We start from the raw sequence: 18,191 nt of genomic DNA, 5'->3' as shown, positions 1-18,191 counted from the left end.
CTCCATAACTGCCTGTCCATCTGTCTAGTTTTTGGTGCAGCAGTTTGCCCCATGACCTCAATTCTCTGATAGATCTAAGAAGACTTGTTGATTTTCAGTTTACTTGGCTTTTTTTTCTTGTTGCAAGGATGGAAGTAAATACTTCCAAGCTCATTACGTGTCAGATTGGAAAGTGGAAGTTACCGTGTGATTCATAAATACGTCAAGTGAAACACAGGGTCATGGGCCATGAACTTTGGCAGGTATATAACAACAAAACAGCAACAATTATTGAGCCCTAACTATATACCAGCACTTCATTATGTATTTCAGTGATCTGACAATACCCGTACAAAGTAGATACTGTCATTTTCCTCATTTGATAGATGAAAGAAAGAGGCTACGTAACCTGTCCAAGGACATACAGATTCAAGACTAAGACATATAGAAGGGGGATGCACGTGCAGGCAGCTTGACTCCAGAGGACACACTCTCACTGCAATGCCCTAATGCCTGTCCCAGGATCAACGTGTCTATTTGTCTTTTCATTTGGTAAATACGTGCATTAAGCATCATTCCCAGCACTGGAGAAAAAGACGGACAAGGTCCTTATCCTCATTAATGTGTAGATTCCAGTGGGAGAGAGAGCAAATAAATAAGCAAATGAATAAACAAGTTTATTCAGAGAGAGAGAAGAAGATTAAGATTTTTTTTTTTTTTTTTTGCGGTACGTGGGCCTCTCTCTCACTGTTGTGGCCTCTCCCATTGCGGAACACAGGCTCCGGACGCACAGGCTCAGCGGCCATGGCTCACGGGCCCAGCCACTCTGCGGCACGTGGGATCTTCCTGAACCGGGGCACAAACCCGTGTCCCCTGCATCGGCAGGTGGACTCTCAACCACTGCGTTACCAGGGAAGCCTGAAGATGAAGAATTTAAACACAGTGATAAAGAATGCCAGGGAGGGCGGCTTCTTTAGGGAGGATGATCAGGGAAGATGTCGTCCCTGAGGAGGTGACATTAGAGCTGAGACCTAAGGGAGGGAACAGGTATGGGAAGAGCAGTCCAGACAGAAGGAAGAGCCAGAAGTGGGAACAAGTGTGGTGCGTTCAAGGAGGAGCAAGATGGCCCGTGTGGCTGGTCCAAGGGAGTGAGGGAGAAGATGGTCACAGGAGAGGCCCGAGAGGGGAGCAGGGCCACACCAGTGCAGCCCTGGAAAGGAACTGCAAGATTTTAGGCAGGGGAGCGACATGCCTCATACATTTCTATGGCAAAAGTGAGCCTCAGACCACCATCATGAGACCTGGGAGATGTTGTACCAGATTCAGGATGGTGGACCCACCCCCAAGGCTGGGTCTCCATGGGGAGAGCCTGTCGAGGAGGGAGACTGCATATTGAGGCAGTGCCCTCGAGGATGGCTCTGGGTGTTAGCAGCAGCGTGGAGTGGCAGTTGGTTAGAAGGAGAAAAAAACATGCCGTGGACTCAAGAATCCTGAAGCTTGCATGGCATCCCGTGCAGGTCTGAGTCTCAGGGCAGAGATCCCGTTTCAGGGTGTGCCGTCTTCCCTAAAAACCACCCTAAGCTTCAGATGTACAGCCCTTCTTCCGCATGGCAGAAACAGGTTCACCTTCCTCTGGCAAGATGGGTGGATGTGGTTGGTTTCCTCCTGCTGTGTCAACAGGCAGCGGCAGAAGTGGTCCTGACCCCAATGCCTGGAGAAGCCTTCCTGGTGTGGTTTTGGAAGATGACTTGCACACCTGCCTCACATCATCTCCTTCCACAGCATCTTGCCCTCCTGGGCACCTTTGGAGTCAAGTAGAAAGGACAAATAGCTTGGCTGTCTCTGAGCTCTGGTGATATACGGATTCATCAAAGCTTTGTTGTATACATGCTACTTTGTGACTCCATCAGTACTGCGGGATACTCTGACAGATGATGGGGTGGAGGTGGGAAGCAGGAGAGAGAAGAAACTCTCGCGGGGCTGCTGCATGAGGCCCAGCATTTTCCCTCTGTGCCTGCCTGGTAGGATTAACCACACTTCCTACCAATAAAAATGTCCCTTTTAAAGTAGAGATTAAGATGGCTCCACCCCCCTAAGATGCTTCACCTCCTTCTTTGTTGTGGGTCTAGGTCAGTGGAAGCAGGTGACATGAGTGAAACCACCTCAAGGGAATGAAAAGGTGATAGCCTGGGGTGTCCTGAGAAGAGAGAGCAATTCTGTAGATGGACATGCCAACCAGCAGGGCTAGTCCATCTCTCATGTTGCCCTCCCCAAATATAACAGAGACTCTTTATACAAATCTTACCCTCTTTGTAGTACAACGTATGAATTCCTTGATTAAATTTAATCAAGGTGATTAAATTTTGTAAATAAAAAATGATATACTTTAAAGGCATACAGAGAGTTTTTATTGAAAGAAATACTTGGTAAATAAAGTCGAGGGTATTTTTGCAAACAAATAGCTACCAGATTTTTACATGTTAATTTGGTTCCACACCTATATTGGATGAAAGTTACTCTTATTTAAGATGAATTCCACCTGCAGTCCTGTCAATTTGGAATCTATTCTGAAACATATTTTTAAGCTAAATGTTTCATTCTGCCTTCATTTCACACAGAAGATGTTTAGTAGCGCACAGGCAGGGCATCCCCTTATCTGTGTTCTTCCCTGACTCCCTCCAGCCCCCTAAATCCCTACTCCCCCACCAGTCTCTCCTGGAACCACAAAAGGTTGGAGCTGAGGGACCTTAGAAACTAAGTCTAATCCCTTTTCTAACAACTAAAAAAACTAAGGGCCAAATATCTGTGAACATTTTTGTTTGTTTATTTTTCCACACTGTCTCCAGAAATGCTTATGGGAGTTGAAGGAGACTGTGTCACAATGCAATTCCTTGACAAGCTACTTCTTCCTGTACCTGCCACCAAGTATTTGGGCTGAGCTAGCATGTTGTCACTGCTTATTCTTCATTCCACTGCTATCCTGCCAGACACTCTTATGTTGCTGCTTTCTAGGTTTCCCAACCCACTGATTATTTTGCATTTTGGATGATTTCTCTCCCAGCTGCCTTCATTTGCATTTTTCCTAAATCAGATCTCATTGTGATCATTTCTATTCATATTTCTAACCTCTTTAGATCCATTTGTGTTATTTCTCTGTCCTCAGTGATGTCTGCAGCACCTCCTAACTTGGCACCAACCAAAAATGTTATTAAATGTATATGCCTTGTTCCCAGTCATTAATGAAGGTGCTAACTAAAGCTAGATCTAACATCCTTTGGGGTCTTCCATTAGCTGCCTCCCCCCACCCCATCCCCATAGATATTGAGCTATTTTTCATCTTTTGTTCTTGTTTATTAAGGTTCAAGCTTTTCAATCATCCTGTCCTAGTTCCTACTAGCAACAACCAGAGCTCTTGTCACACAAATATTTCAAGGATGCTGTTTTACATGCTTTATTAAACTCCAAAGGTACGATAGCTATAGAAGTCATTGAATCAACAATTTTAATTAACAGTAAAATTTGTAATTTCATATGCCAGAGGAAATTTTTAGCCTTGCTTTTAAAAACTCTTCTAGAAGGCAGACACATTTGATCATCTTTATCTCTCCTATTTATTCTTCTATAGCTTTTTGTGTAAATCTGCTGGTTAATTCTCTTTGAATTTAAAGGTGCATAAACCATTATGCGCTTGTGAGGAACACAAGTGATATATATGAAATGGCCCTTGTCATGAGGAGCTTATGATTGGATAGAGCAGGCTAGACCTAAGTATAATAAGGAGGGACTCTAACCAGACAATGTGGAGTTAAATTGCTTGAAAGCTTCATACTGACTCTTAGGGCTGCAAAAATAGGAATATGAATTAAGATATTAAGATAAAGCCTAATGCAGAAGGGAAGTTTTGAGCTGAAAACTCAAAAGGTAAAAAGGATTTGCATAGGCAAGGAAGAAGTGGGGGAACATAAGGAAACATCTGAGCTAAGGTAGAGAGAGAGGAATGATCGTGACATACTGTGTGGGGTCTCGGAGCAGTAGAAAATCGGTCTGATTGAAGAAAGAATCTGACTGGTGTAACGTCAGTTTGCAAATCCAGTTGACTGTATGGCATCTCTCACTGGATGTCTCTTAGGCATCTCAAAATCAATGTGCCCAAAATTAAAGTTGCAACTCTACCCTGTCTCCCCAAACTACTTCTCTCCTAGTTTTCCCCACCAGAAATCTGGGTGTCATCCATGATTCCTCTAGTTCCCTAATCATCCCTCATCCAATATTTTAGCCAATCTCTTTAAGTTCTACTGCTCAGTTATATCTTGAAATGGAATAATTCTCATTTCTGCCACTCTCTAGTCCAAGCCATGATTGTTTCTTGCCTGGACTACTACAAAAACCCCAGCACTTACCCCTCTCCGTATTGCAGCCAGAGAGAACTTACTGAAAATTAAACCACTCTCTAGCAAGAAAAGAAAATCTTTCAGTGGCAGAGCATTGCCTTTGGAATGAAATCCAACCTTGTTATCATGGCATAGAAGCCCTGGTGTGATCAGGCTTTACACACCAGTGCTCTGTTTCCACTCCACGTGGGTGTACTTCAATACAATTGTAATACTAACCATTTGAGTTGGCTTCAGATCCACAAAGAAAAGCCCCAGTCCTCCACATGGATGCCCGTGCTTCAGATCCAGCCACGAGCAGGGGTCTCCAGGCCCCCCGTATCTACAGACTCAGGGTTTCCCACAATTCCCTCATGTTCAGTAATTCGCTAGAACAACTCACAGAACTGAAGAAAGTGCTATACTTACTATTACAGTTTTATTATAAAGGATACAAATCAGGACCAACCAAATGGAAGAGACACACAGTGGGAGGTCTGGGAGGATCCCTCATCCAGAGTTTTCTCGCCTCTCCCTGTGGAGTCAGCTCGCCTCACCTTCCCTGCACATCAGTGGGTTCATCAGCTAGGGAGCTCCTCTGAGCCTCAGTGTCCAGAGCTTTTACTAGAGTTTTATTAGAAAAGTGTGATTGATTAAATCACTGGCCATGTGACTGAGCTCAATCTCTAGTCCCCTTCCCCTACCAAAGGGCCAACCCTCTAATCACATGCTTGGTCTTTCTGGTGACCAGCCCCAATCCTGAAGCTATCCAGGGGTCCCTACTGAGTCACCTCATTAGCATAATGATGTCATTCCTATCGCTCAGGAAATTCCAACAGTTTTTGAATCTCTGTACCAGGAACCACTGGGGACAAAGACCAGGTATATCTTTATTTCACCATAAAACCTCCCAGACCTCATCTTGCACCACTCTTGCCCTCCATGCACAGACATGCTGGTCTTCTCTTAGCCCCTGGACTGTGCCATGTCCTTCCCTCTCCCTGAGACAATTCCCTTCTCCCTCTCTCACTCCCACCCAACTCCCACAGCCTAAGATTACCTGATCAGAAAGTCCTTGCCTATCTCAATGTCACCCTTGTATCTCCCCATACTTATTTGCTGCATAGCACCTGATTTTATCTATGTTTGTCCCCTCCATAAAATATAAACTGTTTGAGGACATAACCTTGATTGTCTTGTTCCTTCTTTATCTTCTAGCACATACCAACATTCAGTACATATTTGTCAAATTAAAGAATAAATAAAGTGGGAAAGATAAGAATATTCAGGCCAGTTGAAGCTATTTGATTGCTAAGAAGAAGAAATGTTTAGGCTTGATGAGAAAAGTAATACAGAGAGGTTGTCAAATCAGAAGCAAGAGAATGATAGGTTTGGGGGTCATATGAATATGGGGAGTATGATTGCAGTGTACCAAATGTACTGTGGAGGGGAAAGGACTAGAGGCAGGAGGCTTTAGAAGACATTACAGGAGTCCAGGTAAACTGATGAAAGTCTGAACAAGGGTGGTGGTGTAGGAATGGAGTGAAAGGGGAAAATCTGAGATTTTTAAAGAAAGATGCCCTTGACAGTTTTTTTTAGCTTTAACTTTTTATTTTGAAATAGTTTCACCCAGATTCATTAATTGTTAACACGTTGCCTCATTTGCTTTATTATTCTCTTTCTCCGTCTATGTGTAGTATATGCAGTCTTCTTGTTATTTTTTTCCTGAATCATCTGCAAGTAAGTTATAAACTTCATGCCTCTTCATCCCTAAATACTTCAGTGTGCATTTCCTAGTGGGAAAGACATTTCACAGGAACACAGTACATGTGCCAACACCAGGGAACTTAATGTTGATACAATACTATATTCAGGATCCTAGCCCAGGAACCAGTTCAGGATCCTGCATACCAATGAGTTGACCTGTCTCCTTAGTTCCCCTTCATCTGGAATAGTTCCTTTGTCTTTCTTTGACGTTATGACATTGACTTTTTTTTTTTTTTTTTTTTGTGGTACGCAGGCCTCTCACTGCTGTGGCCTCTCCCATTGTGGAGCACAGGCTCCGGACACGCAGGCTCAGCGGCCATGGCTCACGGGCCCAGCCGCCCCACGGCATGTGGGATCCTCCCGTACGGGGGCACGAACCCGTGTCCCCTGCATCAGCAGGCGGACTCTCAATCACTGCACCACCAGGAAAGCCCGACATTGACATTTTTGAAATGTGCAGACCAGTCATTTTGCAGAATGCTCCTCATTTTGGTTTGCTCATGTTTCCTCATAACTACACACAAGATTGTGCATTTGGGGCAGGAATGCTACATTAATGATCTTGTGTCCTGAGCATCAAACAAGAGGCACATGGTATCACTTTGTCATATTATTGGTTGTATGAACTTCAATCACTTAGTTAAGGTGGTGTCTACCCGGTTTCTCCACTGTAATATTATTATTTTTCCATTGGTAATTAATGAGTAATTTATGCTGAGATCCTATGAACCTATATAATATGTTTTTTTTCATCAACCTTTTAGCCAATAATTTTAGCACACCTTGGTGAGTCTTGCCTGAATTGGTTATTGCCATGACACCTGCAAAACGGTTATTTTCTAGCTCCATTATTTCTTCTGCATTTGTTGGTTGGCATTTTACTTCTTGTTTATTTATTTATTATGGGCTCGTGGGTTCTTATTTTATTAAGTGGATTTTAATACATTCCTGCTATTATTTGTCTTAATGCCCCAAATTATTCATCAAATTACCCCAGTTTGTTCAGTAGGAGGCACTACAGATGGACTCCTGTGTCCTTTTGACATGTCCCCATCAGTTTTTGAGCAATTCCTTACTTTCTGGCATAACAAAATATACCAAGTTCCTCTTGTGCTTTTCCTACCTTTGTCCCGGCACCAGCCATTTCACCAAAGAGTCCTTAGTCCTTTTTAGTGGGGAATGGTATTTAAAAACCAAAATCTGGGAGTGAGATGTGTCCATGGCTACAGGGCTGTCATTGTTTTCCAGGCCCTTTCTTCCCCAAAATTTTGACTCATGGAGTAAAGGAGATCTAGGTTAGGAAACTAAACAATGGTCACATCATGGACCAAAATCCTCCAAAACCCAAACTGGAAAGATTCACAGAAGGCAAACTAGTCTACCAAGAGGATTACCCAAGCAATCTTTAAAATGTGTGTTAAAAATGTGCTTTAAAAATATATGTTGAGGCTTCCCTGGTGGCGCAGTGGTTAGGAGTCTGCCTGCCGATGCAGGGGACGCGGGTTCATGCCCTGGTCCAGGAAGATCCCACATGCCGCGAGCGGCTGGGCCCGTGAGCCATGGCCACTGAGCCTGCACGTCCGGAGCCTGTGCTCCGCAACGGGATAGGCCACAACAGTGAGAGGCCCATGTACAGCAAAAAAAAAAAAAAAAATGTGTTGGACTTCCCTGGTGGTGCAGTGGTTAAGAATCCACCTGCCAATTCAGGGGACACAGGTTCGAGCCCTGGTCCGGGAAGATCCCACATGCCATGGAGCAACAAAGGCCATGTGCCATAACTACTGAGCCCATGTGCCACAACTACTGGAGCCTGCACTGTTAGAGCCCATGCTCCGCAACAAGAGAAGCCACTGCAATGAGAAGCCCTCACACCTCAATGAAGAGTGGCCCCCGCTCACCACAACTAGAGAAAGCCCACGTGCAGCAACGAAGAGCCAACGCAGCCAAAAATAAAATTAATTAATTAATTAAAAATATAAAATAAAAAATATGTCTTACTCAAATACATTCTCGTTGTAAGAGATAAATACTGGAGTAACAAAAGAAAATATGAGACCCCCTTTCTTACTTTGCAATCTTTAAGTTTTGTCAACAAACACTTTTTTAAACTGCTAAAGTTGGCTTTTCAACATTTGCCTGGCTCCTAAAACCTCCCTAGGCTGAGTGGCACAGGAGGACTAGGCAGCAAGTGGGGACTTGTTCTCTCGAAGCTGCAGTTTGCCAGGTGGTGAAGACTGCTGCCAGGCTTTTCTTGGGGACTTTCTGGGCTCTTCTTACAGATTGCTAGTATTATCTGGAGGGAAATCAATACTGACCCAGTATCAACAGTGGGGAAAGCACCGAATGTTCTTCACTGTTTGAATAGTACAGTGTTGGCATCTGAGCTGGGGGAGATTAAATTCAGACCCCAGAGACTGAGATAAAGTCTATTTCAAATGAGCCTTAGGGTCGCTAAAGAGTGGAGGCTACAGCATCTTTCCCTCTTTGACTCCCTTGATAAAACGACTCTTTTTCTCAAACAGAACATTACTCACAAGACACAAAAACACACACACACAAACATGCACACACACACGCATATACACACATTCTACTCTAAAACTTGCCTATTGAAGCTAACATGTTGGTCCTAGTTTCTTTTTCACTACTGACTGAAAACAAAGATGTATTATGAATACAAGTGGAATTCCCTTGGCTATGTTTTGAAGCCACCTGGTAAACTTTCCCTTTTGGAATTTTAAGCAGCCACACAATTGAATTAGGGGACAGAACAACCACATTAGTGTCTGGTCAGAAGCAAGCATCTGTTTGCAGCTATGCTAGGGGAAAGCCAGTCACTGGTTCTGGTTTCAGATCTGTTGACTGGGACAAGCTAAATGCTGTTTAACTTGGCCTTCATCTTGCTACCCAGAGCAAATTACGTGGGCCTTAAAAGACAGTTTCCCCTACTGCCATTTAAAGGACTTGATTCAAGAATTTTTTCTGAACATAAAAGGAAGTGGGGGAGGAGTAGTTTTGACAGAGTGGGTTGCTTCAAAATCTGCTTCAGTGGAGCTTTTGAGATTGATTATCTTTGCTCAAGTCCCAGAGAATACACAAATGCTGCGCTTATGGAGAAAAATCACCACATGATCAATTTCAATTTCTACCGTCTCAGCAGGGATCCCATTTAGGGATATTATCTATGATGGAGAGTGAAGCAATAGAGGTACAACACAAAGGATGGGTTTAAGCGAGGGCATTGTCACCCTGGTTGCGGTGTGATTGGTTGGTTAGTGCTAATAAGAATGAAGATAGGAGAAGGGTGACATAAATACACTATCATGTGTAAAACAGCTAGTGGGAACCTGTGGTATAGCCCAGGGAGCTCAGCTTGGTGCTCTGTGATGACCTAGATGGGCGGGATGGGGTGGGGGATGGGAGGGAGGCCCAAGAGGGAGGGGATATATGTATACATATAGCTGATTCACTTCATTGTACAGCAGAAACCAACACAACATTGTAAAGCAATTATACTCCAATTAAAAAAAAAAGGCAGAAAAGGTAACAGAAAAAAAAAAAAAGATATATCACTGACTGGATTACTAGATGAGTATTACCGCTTCATAGTTTTTCCTAACCTGGGGCTGATGGCAGAAGCCGGGTTATTTTGATTCCGGAGTATAGAAATTTAAAAATAATGTTTCCCTCATATTACAAAAGAAAAACTTGATCATTCTAACAACGTAGAAAATACAGACAAACTGAAAGAAAAAATTAAAAATCACCCACTGCCCCACTCCCTACGGAGAACAACTGTAAACATGTTGACTTATACTTTAAAATTTTTCTGTGCTTAAATACATATTTTAATTAAGAATGCATTCATTACTGCATCTTTTATTTTGAAAACTGTCTTTCACTTAACTACCTTCTATCTCATCTCTCCATGTCAATACTACAATATCCCTTTTTGTGAGTTTTTAAATACAAAACCAACAGATGCTCTTGTTAAAAATTTCTGAGTATAGAATAAAATGTAAAAGTATTTCTCCTACCTCCCAGTCTTACCTCCCCTAAGGTAACCCGAAGACTTTTTCTTAATATTTCTCTTTGGAAACTTTCTATGTACACACATGCGTGTGTGTGTGCACGCACACACACACACACACAGAGTATTCAATTAACTAATGTATCACAAGGTACAAAGTCAAATCCTGTTATGTGGAAATTCAGGGTTTTTCCAAGTTTTCACTTCAAGGAGCATCCTTGTGATTAAATATTTGCACACAGCCATGATTATTTCCTTAAGATAAACTCCAGAAAACGAATTGCACAATTTTAGCACTTTTAATACTTGCAGCACATTTGCCCTTCACATGGTTTGTACCAATTTCTCACTCTCACCCATAATCAACATTGAATTTTAAAAAATCTTTAAAAGTATAACACATATAGAAAAGTGTCCAAACCATGGGTTAGCCCTGTCCAATATGGTAGCCACTAGCCACACGTGGCTACTGAGTACTTGACATGTGGTTGGTCCAAGTTGAGGTGTGATGGAATTGTAAAATACAAGCCCAGTTTTGAAATATGGGTACGGAAAAATATCATATAAAATATATCATTAATGATTTTATGCTAATAATATATTGAGTGATATTTTGGATGTAATATGTTAAGGAAAAATATATGATTAAAATTGATTTTTTACTTGTTTATTTTCACTTTTTTAGTGTAATTACTAGGAAAATTTAAATCACATATGTGGCTCACAACTGTATTTCTCTTGGACAGCACAAAGTAGGACGTGGTATGGCTTCTTGGGTAATGAAACCTGCCACTGAAAGGTATACTCCCGATTGGCTCTCTTCCTCTTCCTCTCCTGTTCCCCCGACCCCACCCCTGCCTGTGCCTCAGTTACAGCTAGCGCTCTTAGAACTAATGTAGCTCCCTTCACCACAACAATTCTTTGTCAGGAGTGATCAATAAACACAGGGTGAGTGTCCACTATTGAAGGTAATGGGGTATTAAGACCGTGATCTACCAGAACCGACCGTTAAGTACAAACTCGAAGTTGCAAGTTGAATCATCTGTTAATTGATTTGTTAGAAAGTGTACGTACTTAGGCTTCAGGAATTGCTGCTGAGTCCAGCATCATGCCCCTATTAAAATGTGCACGCAGAGCATGGACAGACGGAATACGCACACTTGACAAGTCAGTTCATTGATGGAAGGTCACCATCTCTTGTCGGCCCTCAGCTTTCCCTTCCTCACATATTGACTGTACTAAACACACCCTCAGTACACACACCTTTTCATCAAACACAAATGTTATTCCCAGGCTGGCTTCCACACCCAATCACTTCAGGGTAGAAGCAAAATGCAGATAAGTAGGAAGAAAAAGGCCCAGAGAAGAGCATGTGAATCTTACTTCCTTTCTGCCCTATTGTTGTCTTACATCTTGTTCTCTGAGTCACTTTTTCGCTGGACTCAGCTTTAGAGTTTAAAAAAAAAAAGGTTTTTTAAAGTTCATCTTAAAGTATTTTTGGCTCGATTGTATGCTCGATTATTTGGAATGTGGCCCAAATCCTTGCTTCATTCCACTGCTTCAGTCAAAGTAGCTTCTGTCTGGAAGGTATTCAGGTAAGAAGGATTAAAATAAAGAAATATCTCTGTTCCATCTTGTCCTCATCATCCTTCTTTTGTTGTTCTATCATGCTTAATTTTATGAGAATAATGTTTCTAGCCCTTTGAAACTCTCCACTTAAAGTTTTTATAAAATTGCATTGCAATAAATTCAAGAACCAACATGACCTTTTAACAAGGAAAATGAGACTTCTCTTTAAAAGACTCTCCCTCCCCTAAACTTGAAGAATAAGGGAAATATCTTGTGCAAATGAGTGTGAACTAAGAACTGAAGGAGCATCATCTTTGTTCCGTTATTGGTTTGACTTACTAGATGAACTTGAATACATGTCTTCTAAACCTTAATTTTGCCATCTGTGGACTAGGGACAGAGTGTTCCCCCTCCTTCCTATGTTTAGTTGGGTTTGCAATAAAAGCAATAAACTGGATGCAAAAGTAATAAATTATTCCTTGGGCTGCAGTGGTCTTGACATTTGAAATTCCTTCCAGACTCCAGATTCTGTGATTATAAATAATAAATGTTTCCACTCTTTCCAACCACTGTGTTTCAACACACTGGTAAAATTTAAAGACCTCTTTCTTATCGCAGTAAGCCAGGCTACAATTTTTACCTTACACAGATTGCTAAGCACTTTTTTCCCTCTTTATATTCAAAGCTGAGCATATACTTCTTAAGGTCTTTCTACCTTCCCTCTTTCTGTCCCATTACCCAAGGGTTAAACAAATTTTAAAAGTTTTCAATGGTGCTATAAAATGAACAAGGTTGAGTTGCCTTCCAGTAGCACTGGGTGAGCCAGAGAGACAAAAAACTCCATGAAATATTTTTTGGTTAAAAGAACTGTTAAAACTTTGAGGATAAAACAGTTCTCTCTCTTCTCATCAGCAGGAAGCCAATATCTGTGAAATGGCAGATTCCTAATGAAAGCATGACTAAGTACTGAATAGTATGGTATAAAACATTATTACCTTTTTTTTAAAAAAAAGAGCTTATACAGTATATATATTTATTTTTATTTTCAGATTATAGTTGGCCCTTGAACAACTTGGGGGTTAATCCATCTATAATTTATCATTGACCTTTCCTATCTTCAGTTCCTTTACATCCTCAGATTCAACCAACCTCAGACCGTGAAGTACTATAGCATTTACTATTGAAAAATATCCGTGTATAAGTGGACCTGAACAGTTCAAACCCATGCTGTCCAAGGATCAACTGTAATCTTCCTATCAAAAGCACTACTTCGAAACCTAATTTGTCATCTCAAAGCTTTGAAAGCATTATCAGATAAAAACAAATCTGAGTATACATCGAAAGTTTATAGGTCTCATTGGCCCATGGCTATAGCTAAGATTTCATTAACAGTGTCAGCTGAAATGCTGCCCTGATATCTCACCCAGGACCTCCAGCTCCTGTCACTCTCTCCCGTCACCAGAGGGTCAATAGGCTGGTCCCCCATGTGTGCCTGAGCCCCACCCTGTCTGTGGGTTTGGCAGAGTCTGCTGGACTCTGATGCTTCTCCTTCCTTGGGCACCAGAGTCTCTCTTGGGATTCCAGTGAGTGCCGCCTGCCCCTCAGGCATTGCTGCTTCTCCACGTTGTAGATTCGGCCAAGTACACCAGATTCCTCAAGGAGCCTAAGTCCCCTCGCCTCCTTTCTGTGACACAGTGTTAGAGCAGTCCTCAAACAATATTATTTGTGCCTCAGTATTTTGCATAGATTTGGTGAAGTACTTCTTTTTGTTTTTACTTACTGACTTCTTCTTTGCTGTGTGTTGGACATGAACTCCATCAAAGCAGGGGAGGGAGGGCAGAGAGAGCCAGACCAAGAACTAACCCCCTTCCATACTCAAGGTTACACCTCTCCTCTGACCACCAAAGCTTGAGGACGGATGTCTCTCTTCTTGACATGAATGATCTCCCAGGAGACTTCGGTAACCAGAACTTTCTTCAGGTTTTCCCACTAGTTCACTCAACAAGCCTGAACTTCCTGCAGTGGGCACATTCCAAAGACAAGCTAAGATCCCTACTAAGTGAGGATGTACTCTTATTTGGATGAAAACCACCCCAGACCAACCCCCAGGGATTGAACTTGAGGTTGAGAGATTGCGGTTGAGGGTGGGAGGAAGTCTAAGTCAGTGATGAGGAGACGGGGTGGGGCGGGGGGAGGGGAGGCTGAGGAACTTTGGGGAAGGCGCCAGGGTGTTTTAGCCCTTCACTCAGGTCTGCATTCTCTCTGCAGAACGACATCTTCGAGTGGTCCAGGGACCACCGTGTCCACCACAAGTACTCGGAGACCGACGCTGATCCCCACAACGCCCGCCGGGGCTTCTTCTTCTCCCATATCGGGTGGCTGTTTGTCCGCAAGCATCGGGATGTTATCGAGAAGGGGAGGAAGCTTGACGTCACCGATCTGCTGGCTGATCCTGTGGTCCGGTTCCAGAGAAAGTAAGTGAACGGACACCATCGATCGTCCCTGAGGGACAGGACCTGGAGACAGGGCACAATGGGGTGCAATAATATCCCCAAGCAATTCTCTGCACAGCACTTACCCTGACGATTGGGTCTTCTTGTTAGGATTGCAGTCTGTTTATTCATTCCTTTTTATTTATTAAAATATTTTTTATTATACATATGTATATTTTAAAATTCATTCCTTTTTGATCATTACGTTTTTCCCTGTTCACACATTTGTTTTGAATTTGAAGTTGATTTTGAAATGGATTTCCTTTAAGCCCACTTGTCATTTCCTTCAGACCCACCTGAACTACTGATTTCATGGAATATTTCCGTAGGTGTCCTTGCTCGCTCATTCATGTTTCCCTGGGGTAGCGAGGAGGAGAGGACTTGCTTATTTTAGTGACACACTTGACTTCAACAGGACTGGACTCCCGCCAGGTCCCCTGCTCTGTTCTCCCTGAATTCTCTTGTAGTGAGGCCTCCTCTCCCCCCACCCCTGGAAATGGTAACACCAGTAGGTTTCTGTGCAGAGAAAACGTGACCATGTAACAAAGAGCCTCAAAATGCTTGTGTGCACTAATGGTGTCAGCTGAGCATATTCAGTCCGTCAGCATTTTCAGGGTGGATCTACGTTCAACAAGCACATGGTGAAAGCTTGCCTGTTATCGTGCTGGCAAGTGGAGGGCGACCATGGTTCATGTTTTAACTAGGGAGCTGGCCTGGGCTCTATCCATGTTGGTCTGGATCTGTAAAGTTGGTCTCAATGAGAGCATTTATAAATGGGCTCATTGCCCCAAAGCAATGGATTTATGTGCAAAGAGGGACAATTTTAGGATCACACTCTGGTGAGAGCCTTGAGATAATATGGTGAACACGTGGTCACTGGACACCATCTCCACTGACAGGCAGGAGTCATTTGAGGACTCATTCCAAACAGAATCTCACAATAATGGAAATGGAGGCTGTGCCTTTGACACAAGAGATCCTTGCACGAGGGGAAGTATGGTGGAGAAATATGCTCATTTTCCCCTCAGCGGATGGTGGGACAGGTTGCGAAGGCTCACACTCGCTCTAAGGCTCAGTTTCAGCTGTAAAATGAGAATAACAGTAGTACCTATCTCTTACAGCTTTTATGAGGACATAATGAAAAAAAAATGTATGAGAAATGCCTGGCATTTATATAGTAGGAGCTTAGATCCGTGATGTCTCTTATTCCACAGACAGCGGCAACTCCAGAGGATTCCCTGTCTTTCCACCCCCTGCTTCTGTTGGCTTCACCATAGGGTCTTCTGTGTGCTCCTCCATACAGCTCTTTCAGGTGGATACAACCAGTATCAATAGCCAAAATTTTATAGAAGATGTTTTCAATTTACAATTAAATGATTTGTTGATTTTGATTTTTCACCATGAGAGTAAAAGAGGAAAATCTGCAAAATTCAGAAAAGTAGAAAGAAACTCATGTGCAGTCTTAACACACAAACACAGCCACAGTTCAGATTCTGTAGTACCTCCATCTATATTTTATGTGTATATTTGACATATTTTACATGATGGCAGTCATACTGCTTATGTAATGTTATGTCTTGCCTTTTAACTTCAGATTATCTTGTAAGCACCATTATCAAAGGCTGCATGGGTTCACCGTTTGAGTGTCATAGTTTATTTAACCATCACTCTGTGATGGGATATGTATGTCATTTCCAATTGTGTGATATAAATGATGTTGCTATACAATTAGTAATGCTTTGGGACAATCAGACCTTAGATTACTTTGAAGAGCTCAGCTGAGGAGGCAGAGGATCTTCTGTTTTATTCCTGAGAACCAAGCTGAGAATAATAGTCTGGGTTTCTCTGACCATAAAAATGGAAGGTTTTTTTCATCTTTTCCCTTTCAAAAATATGTAATCTGATTCATTAGGTGTATACTCATGGTACCTACATCCAAAGACTATCACTAAATGCAGGCAGAAGAACAAAGGCTATTTCGGCATGTTCCTTGAATAGTTATCTGAGAACATCTTTCATCGCCAGTCCAGTGACCAAAGGAGATTGTAAGCTATCAGAAACCACTCACTCATAGTATCATCTCTTATATATCATGGAACTCCTGCTAGAAATCAGTGCTGAGGATACGACCTTAAAGATTGGTCTCAGTTCCCCCAGAATTTGCAGTCTAGCAGGGGACCCACAAATTAACTTACAGACAATTATGCTTTAGAGAGAGGAGTGCTATAATAGGGTAGAATAAGGCACCATGGGAACACAGAAAATGGTCTCATAGCCCACCCTACTGGCTGGACCTAGCTTCTAAGCCAAGACCTGAAAGATGAGAAGATGGTAGAGGAGGATGGGGACAAGGATATTTATCATGTCTGCCATTTCATAGAACTATATAGAGCCATTGAACTTTGGAGCTAGGAGGGACCTTACAAATGAGATAACCCATGCCTTCCATCTTTCCTATGAAAAAACTAATAAGCGAAATTTAAATAGAAAGTTGGGGATAGAAGTTCTGTCAGTCTGTTTGGGCTGCTATAACAAAAATACTATAGCCTAGGTGGCTTACACAACAAACATTTATTTCTCACAGTTTTGGAAGCTGGGAAACTCAAGATCAAGGCACCAGCAGATTCAGTGTCTGGTGAGAGCTCTCTACCTAGTTCATAGATAACCGTCTTCTTGCTCTGTCCTCACACGGCAGAAGGGGCGAGGGAACTCTCTGGGGTTTCTTTCATAAGGGCCCTAATCCTATTCATGAGGGCTCCACCCTCATGACCTAATCACCTCTCAAAGGCCCTCACTGCATTGACGATTAGGTTTCAACATGCAAATTTGGGGGGAGGGACACAAACATCAGTCTATAGCAAGTACCTACATCTCAGATTATTTGCTCAATGTCCTTTGGATTATGCCTTGTTGTCTGAAAGGAGCTACAACAGTTCTCTGCAGTGTGGGTGGACACTCATGTCCTTTGGTAATTATCCAGCCTAGAGAACGTGGAGATCTGTAATCCAAAATGAGGCTTAGAATCACTGAACTAAAGGAAGAGAGCTTCCAAGATACACAACGATACTGTGGCTATTTGGGCATTTTTCATGTTCATGAAGCCAGGTTACCAGTCCTGACAGTCAGGCCATGTGGAGGAGATAAATTCCTTAAGGAATAAGTCCTTGCACATAGGGGTGGGAGCTGGAGTGGTCGATCCCATCAGCAGTGGCACCGTCATATCAGGTCTCAGTCCCTGCTACCCTAGGCTGAGTGGGGGGCTTCCTGAGAAACAGAGAAAGGTGCCCAGCTCATTTGGGACCCAGTCCTGGGCCATTTCAGTGGCACCCCTTAGAGAGTCCCTCTCCTGGTCACAATTCCCATCCGTTTCTCTGTAGTCCTCCTAGGGCAAAAGTCCCTGTTCCAGTTTTGGTGGCTGGGGTTTGTTGCTGATTCCACTCCCTCCTAGGGAGCAATGTTTGTACAAAGAGACCCAGGTAAACACTTGGAGAGTTTCCTCAAACAGGCAGATGTGTAAATGAGAGGGACCCAGGATCTGGAGCCTCCGCCTTCAGTCAGAACACCAGCACCAGTATTGCAGTTGCTTGATCCACAGTGCGTGGCCATCCTAATGACAGCTCACCAAAGACAAGCTTGCCTGGGAGCCAGGCTTGATCAGCTTGCCATTATACAGTCTCATAAAAGAGAGAAGATAGCAGCATTAAGGGTAACAGGGAAACAGCACAGTTCAAGCTATAGTTCCAGGCTTTTCCTCTAAAAGATAACTTCACCAAGGCTGTTACAAGTAGTTAACTGGACTACTTCAGGTTTCTCTCTACTGTCAAGTTGTGAATGATGAAAAGGCAGGCATTAGGAGGTGAGAGGGAGAGGAGCCAGTGGTATCACCTTTAGACTGTGGCAGTTCGCGTCCCTGCCCTGGCCATTGTGCCTTCAAGGGCCATGCTTCTCCCCGCAGGGCGAAGAGATCACAGGGCAAAGGTGCAT

General features: G+C 42.9%; 1 protein-coding gene across 1 annotated transcript in view; it reads left to right on the top strand.

Annotated features, from left to right (window-relative positions):
* The window catches only part of SCD5 (stearoyl-CoA desaturase 5), a 160,736-nt gene that overhangs the window by 93,447 nt on the left and 49,098 nt on the right, over positions 1-18,191 (top strand). The window contains exon 3 of the mRNA XM_081232757.1: positions 13,984-14,189. Within this exon, the coding sequence (XP_081088883.1) occupies positions 13,984-14,189 (206 nt within the window). The remainder of the gene's footprint in view (positions 1-13,983; positions 14,190-18,191) is intronic.

Source organism: Mesoplodon bidens (genome assembly GCF_964165515.1).
Source record: "Mesoplodon bidens genome assembly, chromosome: 1".
Taxonomy (NCBI): domain Eukaryota; kingdom Metazoa; phylum Chordata; class Mammalia; order Artiodactyla; family Ziphiidae; genus Mesoplodon; species Mesoplodon bidens.
Note: the sequence above shows the minus strand (reverse complement) of the source record. Positions and strands in the feature narration are given on the sequence as shown.